The sequence below is a fragment of the Dermacentor andersoni genome, chromosome 5 (assembly GCF_023375885.2).
Source record: "Dermacentor andersoni chromosome 5, qqDerAnde1_hic_scaffold, whole genome shotgun sequence".
Classification (NCBI taxonomy): Eukaryota; Metazoa; Arthropoda; class Arachnida; order Ixodida; family Ixodidae; genus Dermacentor; species Dermacentor andersoni.
In genome coordinates, this window is record NC_092818.1 from 24,329,909 (window position 1) to 24,346,132 (window position 16,224).

The 16,224-nt window shown below is 46.3% G+C and overlaps 1 protein-coding gene and 1 non-coding gene across 2 annotated transcripts; both read right to left on the reverse strand.

Moving 5' to 3' along the window:
- Window positions 1-255: 255 nt before the first annotated feature.
- On the reverse strand, window positions 256-15,788 carry LOC129384528 (uncharacterized). The gene is made up of 3 exons (XM_055070051.2): window positions 15,512-15,788; window positions 6,698-6,824; window positions 256-492 (listed from the first exon to the last, which is right to left on the reverse strand). The coding sequence occupies exons 1-3, from the start codon at window positions 15,657-15,659 to the stop codon at window positions 387-389; spliced, it is 381 nt and encodes a 126-aa protein (XP_054926026.1). The 5' UTR covers window positions 15,660-15,788; the 3' UTR covers window positions 256-386.
- Window positions 5,477-5,549, reverse strand: TRNAS-CGA (transfer RNA serine (anticodon CGA)). Its single transcript has one exon. It is a non-coding gene; the product is annotated as a tRNA-Ser (tRNA).
- Window positions 15,789-16,224: the final 436 nt, after the last annotated feature.

Consider the following 16,224-nt stretch of genomic DNA (forward strand, 5'->3'; position numbering starts at 1 on the left):
ATATGGTACATAAACAGTGCGTTTTCTTTCTGCAATTTTTCATGTTCACCACATATCTCTTGGGAAATAATACGTCGGTGTAGGTACGTCCCCGCAATAGCAAATGGTAGCGCAAACGTAACCTCTGCAAAAACATAGGCAGCTTCTGCTACTAGTCGATCTGGCAGCAGTCGCTATAGGCATACAATATGTATGTTCAGAGAAAACAGTGACGAGTCCATAGACTCCACCATCGGCCTTTTGAGCGCATCGAACTTCCAAGAGCAGATTTTTATCTCTGCGAAAAATGTCACGAAGATCAAAAGACGCGGGGAAGCTGTTTGACATACGAATGCATCTTTGGCATTCGTGCTTCCGCGTAGAAGCGAATCTTTCTCACTATCGTTTCAGTAGAGTGCGTCGCTGCAGGCAGGAAGGCAGCAATGCGGGAACGAGCTATCCTCCTCCGGGCTTCGGCACCGGCGAGACTGCGATGCAATCCCTGGTCGGCACCTGAAAGTAATGGACGTTAAGCGTTGCGATAACCAAGGTATATGTACACATGATAGCGAAGCCGCCATAGAAGCTCATACGTCTCGCAATGGCGGCTTGGATGGATGGATGGATGGATGGATGGATGGATGGATGGATGGATGGATGGATGGATGGATGGATGGATGGATGGATGGATGGACGGATGGATGGACGGATGGATGGACGGATGGACGGGTGGATGGATGGACGGATGGATGGATGGATGGATGGATGGATGGATGGATGGATGGATGGATGGATGGATGGATGGATGGATGGATGGATGGATGGATGGATGGATGGATGGATGGACGGAAGGATGGATGGATGGATGGATGGATGGATGGATGGATGGATGGATGGATGGATGAATGGATGGACGGATGGATGGATGGATGGATGAATGGATGGATGGATGGATGGATGGATGGATGGATGGATGGATGTATGGATGGATGTTAAGGGCATCCCTTTGGAGCGGGGCGGTGGGTTGTGCCACCAAGATCGTTGTAATGATACTGCCTAATGTCCTACCTAGGTTAAAAAAGAAAAAAAGAAAAAAAACACAATAAATTCGCATAACCAAATTTCCTGACACCCTATTGTGAACTTTTTTTTTGTACGTCTCCATTTTTTTGTCGTTTGCCTACTTTTCTTCCACGAATCTTCCAATCACCTCTTACTAATCTCTATTGCGGACATGTTTACTTTTCCCCTGCTCTCGCTGAACCCAAGGACTTCAAGGAGTGCAGTAGGGCCTAAATCGAACGCTGGGCAGATATCCTCACATTCTAATAAAACATGCTCCATCGTTTCCCTAGCTTATCTCGCGTTATAGGTGCATGTTCTAAGGCATCCTGATCTCGCTTCGAAAAGCAATGAGCTTCCCTTTGAGTTATCATAAATTGTTTCTTCCCTAATTTCGTTTTTTCCACTTAAACAGTTACTCATGGCACGTGTGTTTTCCATTGCCGCCACCCATGAGATTATTTCAGCCTCCCTGGCTTTCCGCTTTACGTTCTTTGTTGAGCTGTTGCTCACCCTACAGGCCACTACTTGCTGGTAACCTTGCTAGTTCTTTTCCTCCACTGTGAATCAATGTTATTCCTGTACAAATACCTGAACACTCTCCCAGCCCCTTTACTTTCTTCCGTATTCCTCAGTCGTTCTTCATAATAAATTTTACTGTGAGCTTCCCTCACTTCAAAACTAGTCCAGCCCATATCACCCTGCACAGCTTCATTTGTAGTTTTCCGGTGAGCACCCAATGCGAGGCGAACCACTGACCTTTGGTTTTCATCGAGTCCTGATTGTACCCCTGATTTAAAGCAAACAACCGCATTTTCAAAAGTAAGTCCTGGAGCCACTACACCTTTTCAGATACCTCGAACCACCTCGTACCTATTGTATACCATAGCCGTCTGTGCTTCATTATGGCTACATTGCTCTTCCCCTTTGCTGTTATTGTTTTTCCTGTGTGTCCATATATCTATTGCCTTGGTTTATTCATACACCAAGGTATCTATATTCTTTTACCCGAGGTATTTCCTGGCCTTGTATTGCCAGTCTTTTCACTGTTTTCATTGAATACCATAACACCTGATTTTCTAACGCCAAAATTGAAACCTAAATTCTCGCCTTCCTGTCCACAGGTATTTGCCATACGTTGCAAATCACTTTGCTTGTTAGTTAGCAACACAATGTCGTCCACATTATGTAATCCTGGAAGCTGTTGCACTACTACTGTACCTGCCTGTTTGTATATGAGATTAAACCCGATATTACTTCTTTCTAGCGCCCTCTCCATCATCAACATGTACATCATAAAAAGCAATGGGGATAAAGAGCAGCCCTGCCTCAGTCCCTTGTTGACATCAACTTTCTGCTCGATCATCATCCTTTCCGATTCAACACAAACCACTTTTTCTAGGTAAATCTATTTTAAAAGCTGTATATAATCGTCGCCTAAGCCTTCCCCTTCCAGTATATCCCTCAAAACGTTCCGGTCTACGTTGTCATGCGCTCCTGTAATGCCTAAAAAGACCACATATAATGGTCTGCTTTCTACTCTTGATATTTCAATACACTGAGTAAGAACAAATAACTAATCATTCAAACGCATACTTATTCTGAAGCCATTCTGAAGTTCCCCAAACATGCCATCATTCTCTCCGCATACTTGCAGCTTTAATTTCATTGCCTGCATTACTAGCCTGTATATAACCGATGCAATGGTCAACGGTCTATACGAATGAATTCTATCTTTCTCCCCCTTAACTTTATAAATTAAATTCATTCTACTTTGTCGCCAACTGTCTGGTATTCGTCTATCCTTTAAAGTTTGTTCAACTGCTTTCACCAGAGGTTCCTTACTTTTTGGTCCTAGTTCTTCCTAACCTCGTCTAGCCCGGTGGATGTGCGCTTAGGAATTTTCTCTTTTGCTTTCTTCCAGTTGAAATTTGTCAGCAAGAGCTCCTTTTCCACTGGGGTCTCTTTCGTGCTCTTTTTTTCTTCAAATACAACCTCGTCATTACCTTGGAAAGATTCGGCTGTTATTTTTCGGGTGTAATTTATTGCCGCTTCTCCTTCCAGTCTGTTTTCATCTTCGTCTAGGATATGTTGTTGTATTGTTGTTGACTTCCTGCCTAATAATTTTATGGGGTTCCAAAACATTCTAGGTGGTGCCTTCTTTTTCTCACGTATTTCTGACAACCAACGTTCACTTTCACCTTTTAATTTTGCATGCACCAGTATTTGAACCATAGACTTTTTCTCCCGGTATATTTCCCATTTACTGGTCAATTCATCCTGCGGCAACTGCGCCTTCTTTGCCTGCCTGTGCTCTCGAGATGCTTTCTGTCGTTCGGCGATCGCTTCTCGTATCTCCCTGTTCCACCAGCTTTTCGGTTTCTTTTTTTTCCTTTCCAACCAACATGTTTTTTCTCTTTCCGTATTTCTGTCTTTATTAAACTTCGAAGCTCCCTTATTCCCACTTTTGAGCCATTTTGCAAGTTCTTCCTTGACTCTAGTGACTATATTTGTTATTTGTTCAGCGTTCAAACTGGGACTGGCCATTTTGCACTCCTTGCTCTCTTTCCCAACTACGCATCCCATTTTCAAAATGATGCGTTTATGGTAAGTCCCTATGCTACTATACCCTTTCTCGTCAATGACCATTTCTTTCTACAATCAGACACTAATCAATGGTCGATTGCCGGTTTCCCGCTTCCCACGTGATTTGGCCTTAACATTTAGGCCCTGTATTCACGATAACAAGATTATGTTGCTGACAAAGATCTAGCATTGACTTGCCATTGTTGTAGGTATAGCCCTCTAAATCCTGTATGCGGGCATTCATACCACCTTATGGATAATTTCTGCATCATTCCCGGAACCCTTACTATCAGCACTTATGCATTCCACTAACTTCTGATTCTTCTCTGTGCAATTATTTCTGGTCCAGAAATATGTTCCGCCCAGCTAAGTTCTTTTTTCCACTCATTGTACCTGATAACCAAAGATGCTCTTGAAAATTTGCATTTACGCTTAACCATTTGCCTCCCTGATGGATGCGCATTGCGACTCCCCGTCCTTTTCTTTCCAACTTAGTTCTGCTGCACCCTTCCCAAACGTAATTCTCAATCACTGACGACTCTTTCGAGTTTCGAAGGTGCATTTCTGTAACCGCATACATCTCTATATGTTCTCGATATAGCTGCTCCTCATTCTCTGCCCACATTTCCTTTCTTCTGGCCCCTGCATGTTGATGTAGCCTATTCCATAGTGAACTATCTTTCTTGTTGGCCTCCTTTTTCTGTTATTGACGGCGACTCTATTCTGATGTTGCCCTGGGGACCTTCTTCATTGCTACCTACTCTGACCTCCTGCACGTCAGAGGACCCCCTAAAAAAGCAACAGCGCGACCATCAAGTCGCCAGCCTACTTCTCGTCCAAGCCTGTAATTGAAGTGGATCCCGTCTCTTTCAAAACCACCAAACGTTCTCACTTCCCTGTTTACTTCGACAACCGCCAAACCTATCTCTCGGCCCATTTTGCATATCGCCTCATTAGCAGCCACTACGGCTCTTTGTACGTGAGTGTCACGTACAAGCATCTCTGGCACCGTGCACATCATGATCGGAACCTGAGGGGACAGGTCGCGCAAGTCGTCCACCCCTGTAGTCAAGCGCTGGGCTAGTGCTTTTTCTTTCGTGTTTAAGGCGTCATTTAGCCCACCTGATGCTGTGACAAGTTTGCGCACATGGCTATTTTTCGCGAGTTTTCTTTCGCTGGCTCCATAACGGAACCCAGTGTCCGCCCTATAGATGTCAATAGCCACTCTTTTATCGCCTTTCAACCTCTCCAAAATTGCGTCTGAGCGCCTAGTCAGGTTTGAGTCGCCTGCGAGTATCCCCATTTCACTCTCTGCCACCTCTCCCTGCTTCCCTTTGTCCTTTACCGCGTGACGCGGACTTGGCAAGGGGCAGTGTCCGCTGCGCTCCAGCTTCTTGTGTGTGGCGGCCTCAAGATATGTGCTACTCTTTCCAGCTATCCCCTCCCCACGTTGCACGCATTCCACATTATCGCGCGGAGATCACACCTCTGCGACCTACCGTAGTTTCTGCTACAAACGCGCCACCAGATTGGATGCTTTAAGCAGAAGGCGATCACAACGTGCTCACTTTCGTCATGAGGGCGTCGAAAATAAGGTGAGTGGTACTCACAGCGCTTTTTGCGTGCCCAATTATGGTTTCGAAGTGATGAAAATCGCATTTCTCTTGAAGAATAACTCAACAACGGATAGAGAGGGGGTTAACCGAGGGGCCCGATTTTTATTAGTCATATCATGAGAAGCCAACAAACACTGACATCAAGGACAACATAGGGGAAATTACTTGTGCTTAATAAATGGAATGAAGAAACAATAAATTAATGGAAATTAAAGTGGATGAAAAAAACAACTTGCCGCAGGTGGGAACCGAACCCACAACCTTCGCATTTCGCGTGCGATGCTCTACCAATTGAGCTACCGCGGCGCTGTTTCCCCATCCACTTTCTTGAGTATTTATGTGTACTGGTAGAACCCTGGGAGTGTTAGCCAGCGCCACCACTCACGGATGGCGTTTTAAAGCCGCCTAAATTGTATTCTTCTACCTGCGGCATCCTCCACCACTGTGACGGTCGCGTTAGATCGAGTAATTAAAAAGTTAACGAAGTGATCTTAGTTAATCAGAGAACAGGCCGTAAGTGCTGCTCGAACATCACGTTCTCCCCAGGCTTTAAGCAGGAATGGTGGAGAAGACGTTATCGCATCGGATAAGTCCTACATTTTTCAAAATGTGTTTCCTATTAAGTTAGATCACATGATGTAGCGATGATGATGATGCCACAGAAAAAAGAACACACAAACAAAAGAAATCTCTCAAGGAAAACACATATCATTAAGGAAAACGTGAAAATCGAGGAACAGCAACAAGGACAGGATGAAGGACGACTGAAGCGCCGAGTCTCACCTTCCTTTGTTTCGTAGCGCACGTTTTGTCGTGATGCATAGGTGGTAACATGCCCCCCCCCCCCCCCCCTCCCAGAGCACGCTCTATACCTGCAATACATTTCCAATCGGCAAAATTCTTTCTTCAAGCGGCGTTTTGTTGAGCGGGTATGTTATCGTTCTGCGTGGCCATTTCACGTCATTCTCCTGTTGTTCCTTGGTGTTTTCGAGAATGTTATTGTTGTGTTATTCTGCCATGGTTTTAGGCGTACGATTATAACCATTGTTTATCTGCGTCCAGACGCAATTTTTTCACGTTACTGCATTAGCTGCGTAACGCAACCATTACCGCACCCTTCCTTATCATTTATATTTATACGCATGCACGGATTAAGTACTACTGATCCGACACTACCCTTGCCACGCACACAAACAATACCGCTAATGCGGAGTGGATTTCACTCGTGTATATTTGCTGATGCGGACATTAACGCTCTATTATGTTACGTTGACTCTTGATACCTCTCAGCCACCATCTTCCGTGCTTGTGGAGAACGTGATAAATGCCACAGGTTGAAGAACAGTATCACAATGAGAGCACAAGAAAACAGTGTTTTCTGTTCATCATTGCTGTAATGCTTATAAATCTTAACTTTCCCCCCGTGTGCTTGCTTCTTGTGCACATGTGCCCACCTGAAGTGTTGCACAAGCATGTCGCCCCCACTGAACTTGCACTGGCGTCCCTCGCAGCCACCGCCGAAGTACTCGGCCCACGTCGGGTATTCGTAGGAGTCCGCCGCATAGGTGGAGCAGTAGACATCTGGCATATGATACGAGAAAAAATGACACTGATGAGCGGCAATTAAGATTTGCGAGAATGCAACTGGTGGTGTAAAGGTGTCCCAGCTAACGTTAGCGAAGCTGTTTAAAAAATATTGGCACGCGAGTCCTCTTCCGCCATCAGGATAACGTTTGTGTACATATTAGTTGGATATAATTAGAAAAATATTATTTAGAGAACATTTTACTTTTGCAGCTAAACTGTTAAGGAGAATTCCGCAACGGTTTTTGAGCGGCGGTCGAGGCCGGCGTGCGACGGTATGATCGATATCGAATGTAGATGCAGTGCAACGTGTGTTGGAACGCCCAATTTCCTTTGAAACGTAGTGATCGATAATCATAAGCTAGCAGTTACCTGGCCTATACCTTATTAGAAAAAAATAATTAGATTTGAGCTTCTTTTAACCAGTAATCAATGATTTTTTTCTTTACACGTTGCTTCATAAGTACTTCACTTTGTAATTTTCAAGGGCGGTGAGTGCAGACCCCGTGGTACTGCACGCCGTCACTAACAATAGCCAGCCGTAAGACATACACGGACGCTTAGTGTACTTTTGAAGGGCGTGAGAACTCGTTATACTGCAGCTTCACTGTCTTTATTGTAGTGATCGTCAGGTTGCCATGTATCTGGGAAGGATTTCTGACTTCTGGGCATGACCGCCAATGACAAATCTGTTACTGCGCCCTAAAGGATCCCAATCCGCTTGATTACGATTCCTTCGGCTGCGATAGTCATGTGGAGTTCTCCTTCAGCGGAAGCCAACACCGACCGCTTGTCATTTCCTGGTGGTGACTGAGTCACGCAATGGATGTAGCCACTTCCTCCAGTTCACGTTACGGCCATGGTGGTCGTGGCGCTCGGGCGGGTAATGACGCGGCAATTTTCTCGTTTCGCGAACTCCCAGTAAAGCGTACAAAAATAATTACGCTGAACATTGCTTCCTAGAAACGGCGCAATTAGAGGCTTTCGCAAGCAATAAAAGACTTCCCTAGTCTAGTCACGCCCTCATCGATCAACCAATTCACTCACGAGCTGACTCAGGCTAAGAATGCCGCGTGTGTCTGAGTTTCAGTGAGCCTGCATGAGTGTAACTTCGATGAGTCTGAGTCCGAGGGAGCATGAATGAACAGAAATTTGGCGAGTCTGAGTCCGAGTCAGCCCCGATGAATATCTTTTTGTGGAAGCAAAGTCCGAGTGAGCCCTAAGCAAAGAAATATATTTCGTGTGTGAGTCTGAGTGAGTTTCATTGTTCGCCAAGTTATGGCACGCCTGAATTCAAAAAGTAAGAAGTTTAAGACACGGTTAATACAATGGGCTTTAATTATCGCCCGTAATTAGCACACAAAAGCAATTCTGGTGGCGGTGGACTCATGACTGAACATCATAGTCTCATGACGTTATATATTGTAGCACTTGTTATACACATGGTATATGTGTGACGTTTCATCTTTCCCAGTTATTATAAACGAAATTGGAATGCTGACCACGTGCTATTGCTAAGAGCAGCAGAGCTTCGCTAGGTAGTGGTTGCAGAGCGTGTTGTGCTGTATGAGGCAATTATCAACCAGCCGAGAGTCGCGAGGAGTTTTGCAAGACGCGCAGAAGCATGCGTTAGGCTCGCAGTCAATGGACGGTGCATCGTGGATTGACGAACGACACTTTGCGCACGCGACAACAGGCGCCGGCTCGCCGAGCCATTCCTATAGGACTTGCCTAGCATGGGAGTACGCAAGTCGAAGATAGGCGATGCTTGGGACACGGGTGCATAGTGAATGAATAGGAATGAAGGAAAGATGTGAAAGGTAGAGACGTTAACCAGATTAAGTATCCGGTTGGCTACTCTGCACAGGGTGATGGCATAAGCGTGGACGAGATAACAAGATTTTAAAAATTACAGAGAATAACAACGCGAACTGACGAGGACGCGACGGGAATGCGACGCACACGTGCTCTCTGGGTGTCGCCTTCTCGTCGTTCTCGTCGTTCTCGTCAGTTCACGATGTTGTTAACTCACTACCAGTGGCGTGGCTAGCTCGTCTGGCACCCGGGGCCCATAGCTCTTCTGTCACGCCCCCCCCCCCCCCCCCCCGAGTGTTGTCGAGGAAGGCTAGGATATCGACAATTTCCGGGTTTCGGCACCAGTAAAGCCGCCTGGGATACCGCGCACGTCCCCGGGGTCCCGCTCTCCTTCGCTTTCTTTCCCAGAGATGGCGAATGCAGCAGGTATACACGATGTTTTTTTCTGCGCCAAATAACACAGGGGGCGGCACTGATAACATGTGATAAGCGCAGGTGCACATCTTCTGTCAGACTGTAAGGTTTGGCAACCAATACAAATGTGGCATCGTGGCAAATACGGCTCACGTCACAACTAACAAAATTTCTTTATAAAGTTTTAATTACCAATTTTAGCGGCAACATTACATTTGCAAAATTGAAGGCCGATGTTCATATCTTACCCAACAACAACTTCACAAAAATCGTCGTAGGTACTATGGCGCGCAGTATTTTGTCTGTGGGCAGCTCTGAACGAAAAAGAAAATTAAATTGTGTGCCAGTGACGCTGATCTCCCCACCATATTAGAAAAACGGAGAACGCCATCTGCCTCCCTGCTGTGCGGGCGCCAGTGCTATGACAATTAAGAGTTCTCTTCATTCTGATCAATAAAGCCTTGTTTTTATTTGCTCATATACGGGCAAACGTGATTATCCGAGCTGCGGTACCCCCGAAAGATTGGGAACAGAATAGAGCACGCTTCGCGTCGATTCTTGGCGTCACCATAAAAAACAAAAAAAATAGACCGCGATGAAGCCTGTGCCAGCGAAAGCCTGCACTACTGTTGGTCTGCACTCGCAGTGGAGAGAATTGAGGGATCAACGTCACTGCTCCAACATTTCATATTTCTTTCGCTGCTGCCATACTGGGCGCCGGCCGCAGTGCCAAAGTACTGTAGGTTGTAGCACCCAAAACGATGTTGTTTAAGAAGTTTTTGTTGAGTTAATAATATGACTTTGAGTCCTCAATTCTCGAATTGAAGTGCTTCCTCTATAAGGACTAAATAAAGGGTTATTAAGGATATGGATATTACTTATCTGCCATATTTTTCACGCTACCGAGTTCCTAGTAATCACAGACACATAGCTTCATAGAATATCGGGAAATATGCTTACAAAATTCACCTTTTTTAAATAAAATTCTGTGCAGCTGACACAGACACTTGTACTGTACTTGTGACATGAAGTCACACAACAACAGTTTTCTGAAACTTTCGAGGGTAAGAAGGAAGGCGTGAAACATAACGGCAGGTTTCGCAGCGGCTTCTCGGAGCGAGCGGGAGAGGGTAAGTAACAGCAGCCGAACATCGCGGCGGGCCCGCGACTACAGCCTGTCGAGTCATACGCCGCGGAACTCTTCGGCTGCACCGAGTCTGAAGACGATCCAGGGAATCCCATTCGCGACTTTTGACGGCCGTACTTATGCAACGTTGCTCTCAATGAACGCTTCGCCGTAAACGCGAGCACCGGGCGCGCTGCTTGAACGCCCTCTTGCTGCTGTCTTTGTTCGTCTTCGCTGCGCGTTCTGACTCCTGCGACGCCTACTCCCAGCATGAACGCACGGCACGAGCGCACCCCAGATGAAGCGTTCCGCTAAGGGGAGTAGTTTAGCGACAATTTTGCGAAATAAATTTTTTAGCCCGCACATTCGTGCAATTATTTCGTGGGGTGTTGACAGAGCTGCAGCCGAAAATTCTGCGGCGCAACGCATCGGGTACATGAGCTCGGGCTACTGGATACCGGAGCATTCTTTGCCATTTGCGCCCAGTCAAGCCGGCGGAAAGAGGGGTGTCTTCAGGCGTATATGACACCCCCGCCCACTGGCCCCTCGCACCCGGGGCCCACGGCCCACCGGCCCCCCCTGTTGCTACGCCACTGCTCACTACACCCTAATAAATGTTTACACTCTTTCAGTATTTTGCCACACTTGCCACACAACAATAAACGTTGTCTGTCTTGTCCGCATTTCCTTTCTTTAACACTGCGAGCCCGGTACTTCCCAGTAACGAGCTGTATAGGGGTTATCAGCACGGCATAGCATTGCCGACATGAAAGTAGCGGGCACAGCGTTTTCAAGAAGGAAGAAGCAAGCAAAGCCGAGGGCAATTATTTTGGTGTGGCAGATATACACCCCAAAGGGTGTAATCGTCTTTTAGAGTGTATGAATCAGAACCTACTAGACTCTTAGGTAAAGGTTACACCCTTTCGGGTGTATCTCTGCCACACAACAATAATCGTCATCTCCCTTGCACTCTTAGGGAAAAGTACATCCTTCGGGCTGTATCTCTGCCACGCAACGATAATCGTCATCTGCCTTGCTTGCGTTTCCTTCCTTTAAAACGGCGCGCCCGGTACTTTCCGGTCGGAAGTGCTATTTCATGCTGATAACGCACATGCCGTTCGTTACTGGGAAGTACCGGGCTCGCCGCGTTAAAGAAAGGAAATGCGGACAAGGCAGATGACGATTATTGTTTTGTGGCAAAAGGGTGTAATTTTGCTTAACAGTGTAGCCCACCAACAAGCCTTAACACAGGGATACGGCGTCGATTCCTGTATAATCTTAAGCAAAATTACACCCTTTTGCCACACAACAATAATCGTCATCTGATTTGTCCGAATTTCCTTTCCTTAACGCGGTGCGCCCGGTACATCCCAGTAACGAACAGCATGTGTGTTATCAGCCTGACATAGCATTCCCGACGGGAAAGTAACGAGCGCAGCTTTTTCAAGAAAGAAAATGCGGGCAAGACAGATGACGATTATCGTTTTGTGGCTAATATACACTCCTAAGGGTGTAAACTTTTCTTAGAGTGTAAGAGTGTAGGTGCGGTATGCCGCTCAGTGCAGTCGCAAAGTGACGCCGCATATTGCCTCGGCAGCCGCATAGCCGTTATCTGCCTTCTGCGCTTAGCAAATGGCGAGTACAACATTCAATGAGTGTGATCAGCTGGCAAGTCTTCCCACGGCTCCGAATCGCGTGCTCTCCCCAGATCTTTCCCAAGTCGCCCAATCATGCCGTTGACCGACGAATGAAATGCGCTCGCGTGTAGTACACGAATGTGTCGGACGCCAGCAGTGGCGACGAAGGCAGCTTAGAAAGGGGAACTATCGCTCTCGGTCCGCGTCGACGACTGCAAGGCAGCACAAGGCAAGGCCGTGTCGGCTGACGAAAGCGATCTCGGCGTCGCCCTCTCTTCCTGTGTGTGTGCACGAATCTGCGGCTCATGATAGAGATCGGTATGATAACGAGACTGTCGCCGTGGTGATAGCTAATAGGGGACGCCACATAATAATATTTTAATGAATCAGGGCCTGAAGCACTGGCTTTGCTTTAGTAATGAAGTTCGTGGGTCCAACTTTCAAAGGTTATCGATCATGTGTGTGCTTTTCTATTGAGCAGCTATCATCGTTAATATGTTATAGATAACGAGGGGCCACTACCGGCTCGTCCGAGCAGCTCTAGCGTAGGAACCTTTTTGTGAATACGGGCGGCGATTTCTGGCCACGTGAACGAGGGACTATGGCTATGGTGGGGGAATATGGCATAGGCACTAGGAAGAGAAGGGAAGAGTTATTAGTAGAGTTTGCGGAACAGAATAATATGCGGATAATGAATACCTTCTTCCACAAGCGGGATAGCCGAAAGTGGACGTGGAGGAGCCCGAACGGCGAGAAGAAATGAAATAGACCTCATACTCTGCGCTAACCCTGGCATCATACAAGATGTGGACGTGCTCAGCAAGGTGCGCTGCAGTGACCATAGGATGGTAAGAACTCGAACTGGCCTAGACCTGAAGAAGGAACGGGAGAAACTGGTACATAAGAAGCCGATAAATGAGTTAGCGGTAAGAGGGAAAATAGAGAAATTCCAGATCAAGCTACAGAACAGGTATTCGGCTTTCACTCACGAACAAGACCTTAGTGTTGAAGCAATAAACGACAATCTTGTGGGCATCATTAAGGAGTGTGCAATAGAAGTCGGTGGTAACTCCGTTAGACAGGGTACCAGTAAGCTATCGCAGGAGACGAAAGATCTGATCAACAAACGCCAGTGTATGAAAGCCGCTAACCCTACAGCTAGAATAGAACTGGCAGAACTTTCGAAGTTAAACAACAAGCACAAGACAGCTGACATAAGGAAGTATAATATGGATAGAATTAAGCATGCTCTCAGGAACGGGGGAAGCCTAAAAGCAGTGAAGAAGAAACTAGGAATTGGCAAGAACTAGATGTATGCGTTAAGAGACAAAGCCGGCAATATCATTACAAATATAGATGAGACAGTTCAAGTGGCTTAGGAGTTCTATAGAGATTTATACAGTACCAGTGGCACCCACGACGATAATAGAAGAGAGATTAGTCTAAAGGAATTCGACATCCCATAAGTAACGCCGGAAGAAGTAAACAAAACCTTGGGAGCTATGCAAAGCGGAAAGGCAGCTGGGGAGGATCAGGTAACAGCAGATTTGTTGAAGGATGGCGGGCAGATTGTTCTAGAGAAGCTGGCCACCCTGTATACGCAATGCCTCATGACTTCTAGCGTACCGGAATCTTGGAAAAACGCTAATATAATCCTAATCCATAAGAAAGGGGACGCCAAAGACTTGAAAAATTATAGACCGATCAGCTTACTGTCCGTTGCCTACAAAGTATTTACTAAGGTAATTGCTAATAGAATCAGGAACACCTTAGACTTCCATCAACCAAAGGACCAGGCAGGATTCCGTAAAGGCTACTCAACAATAGACCGTATTCACACTATCAATCAGCTGATATAAAAATGTGCGGAATTCAACCAACCTTTATATATAGCTTTCATTGATTACGAGAAAGCGTTTGATTCAGTCGAAACCTCAGCAGTCATGGAGGCATTGCCGAATCAGGGTGTAGACGAGCCGTATGTAAAAATACTGAACGATATCTATAGCGGCTCCACAGCCACCGTAGTCCTCCATAAAGAAAGCAACAAAATCCCAATAAAGAAAGGCGTCAGGCAGGGAGATACGATCTCTCCAGTGCTATTCACAGCGTGTTTACAAGAGGTATTCAGAGACGTGGATTGGGAAGAATTGGGGATAAACGTTAATGGAAAATACCTTAATAACTTTCAATTCGCTGATGATATTGTCTTGCTTAGTAACTCGGCGACCAATTGCAAGGCATGCTCACTGACCTGGAGAGGCAAAGCAGAAGGGTGGATCTAAAAATTAATCTGCAGAAATCTAATGTTTAACAGCCTCGGAAGAGAACAACAGTTTACGATAGGTAGCGAGGTACTGGAAGTGGTAAGAGAATACGTCTACTTAGGACAGGTAGTGACCATGGATCCGGATCTTGAGACTGAAATAATCAGAAGAATAAGAATGGGTTGGGGTGTGTTTGGCAGGCATTCTCAGATCATGAACAGCAGGTTGCCATTATCCCTCAAGAGAAAAGTGTGTAACAGCTGTGTCTTGACAGTACTCACGTACGGGGCAGAAACCTGGAGGCTTACGAGAAGGGTTCTAGTTAAATTGAGGACGACGCACTGAGCTGTGGAAAGAAGAATTATAGGTGTAACGTTAAGAGATAAGAAAAGAGCAGATTGGGTGAGGAAACAAACTCGAGTTAATGATAACTTAGTTGAAATCAAGAAAAAGAAATGGACATGGGCAGGACATGTTATGAGGAGAGAAGATAACCGATGGTCATTAAGGGTTACGGACTGGATTCCAAGGGAAGGGAAGCGTAGCAGGGGGCGGCAGAAAGTTAGGTAGGCGGATGAGATTAAGAAGTTTGCAGGGACAACATGGCCACAATTAGTACATGACAGGGGCAGTTGGGGAAGTATGGGAGAGGCCTTTGCCCTGCAGTGGGCGTAATCAGGCTGATGATGATGATGATGATGATGATGATGATGATGATGATGATGAACGAGGGATGTTCCGAAAGTAAGTTTCGTGATTATTTTCGGACCGAAACTTTATTGCAAAGAAAAATACACCAATATATCATGAACTATACACCTTGCCCTATTTTGCCACATAGTCACCACCGAGAATGAGACATCTCTCGTAGCATGCAATGAGTTTGAAGAAAGCACTCTGGTCGAACTAAGTGGACAGCGACGCAAGGAATTGTCGCACCACCTGCGCTACCTCAGCATTGTTTTGGAAGGGACCTCCCGAGATTGCGGCTTTCAATGCAGGAAACAGGTGCCCATTCATACTGGAAAACAGCACGCACTTCCATTGGCGACCACCTTGTAAGCACGCGTATGTCTGCCATCGTGATTTGTACTCGAATAACCTCGAGCACGCCGGTCTGCTGCTACTCTCTCTTGAGTGCTCTGCGCATGCGTCCTTCTTTCTCCGCTTACGCTCCTTCCGTCGGTGAAGCAGCGACGAGCTTGGATTCTGATGGCGATTGTTTGGTTCTACCTGGTGTACCATATTCTCTTTAAAAAAATCACGAAATTTACTCTCGGAACGTCTCTCATATATGAGGTGACAAGGTAACACGTCCACACTCTTCTTGCACGACTGTGATATTTCTGCAACAGAACCGCGACCTCTGCCGAGCATTAAAACACTGTTAGAGTTACAAATTCGCTTACGCTTTCTCGCACATACCTCCACCAGTCTGGTACGGTGTGGCGGCATACATCTCGTACAACACTTCTGCCTTCGTCATCTTGAGAGGAGCCGTTAGAAGCAGAAGGAAGGCCGGAGCAATGGGAGACAACCGTCGCAAGACAGCTATGACCACTGCCCCCAGCATGGTCCAGTAAACCACGACTACCTTGGCTTGCAACTGTCAGCAAACTGTTGAGCCAGCTCCTAAGTGGACAACCTCGAGTCTCCTGCGTGAAAAGATGGCTAATGCGTGTTCGACTCGCAGCTGCTACTGCGTCTCACCAGCTGACTTTACACGGAGACCGCTGATATGAACACGCGCGTGTGGGTTTCAGCAGTGACGTCCGCTTCAAAGAGGCAGCTAACAGATTCACCGTACACACACACACACACACACACACACAAATATATATATATGTATACTCATGCCGCCTTTTCATGTATAGTTTACACCGCCTTTCTATCCGCTTTCTGAAGAAGCGACGATCGCTCGTGATCACGGCACAACAGTTGTGCTTCTGTACATACACGCAACGATTCCTGGAATTCAGGTGTAAGGCCATAAGCACGAAAAATACGCTATGGTACGGGTTCTTCTGGTAAAAATGAAGTATGCACTGTTCGTCAATAATTGACGTACGAAATATGCAGTGTTACATTTTAAGCGGAAGTCATATTTGTTTTTAGCCAGTCATACGTGGCAGCCATTA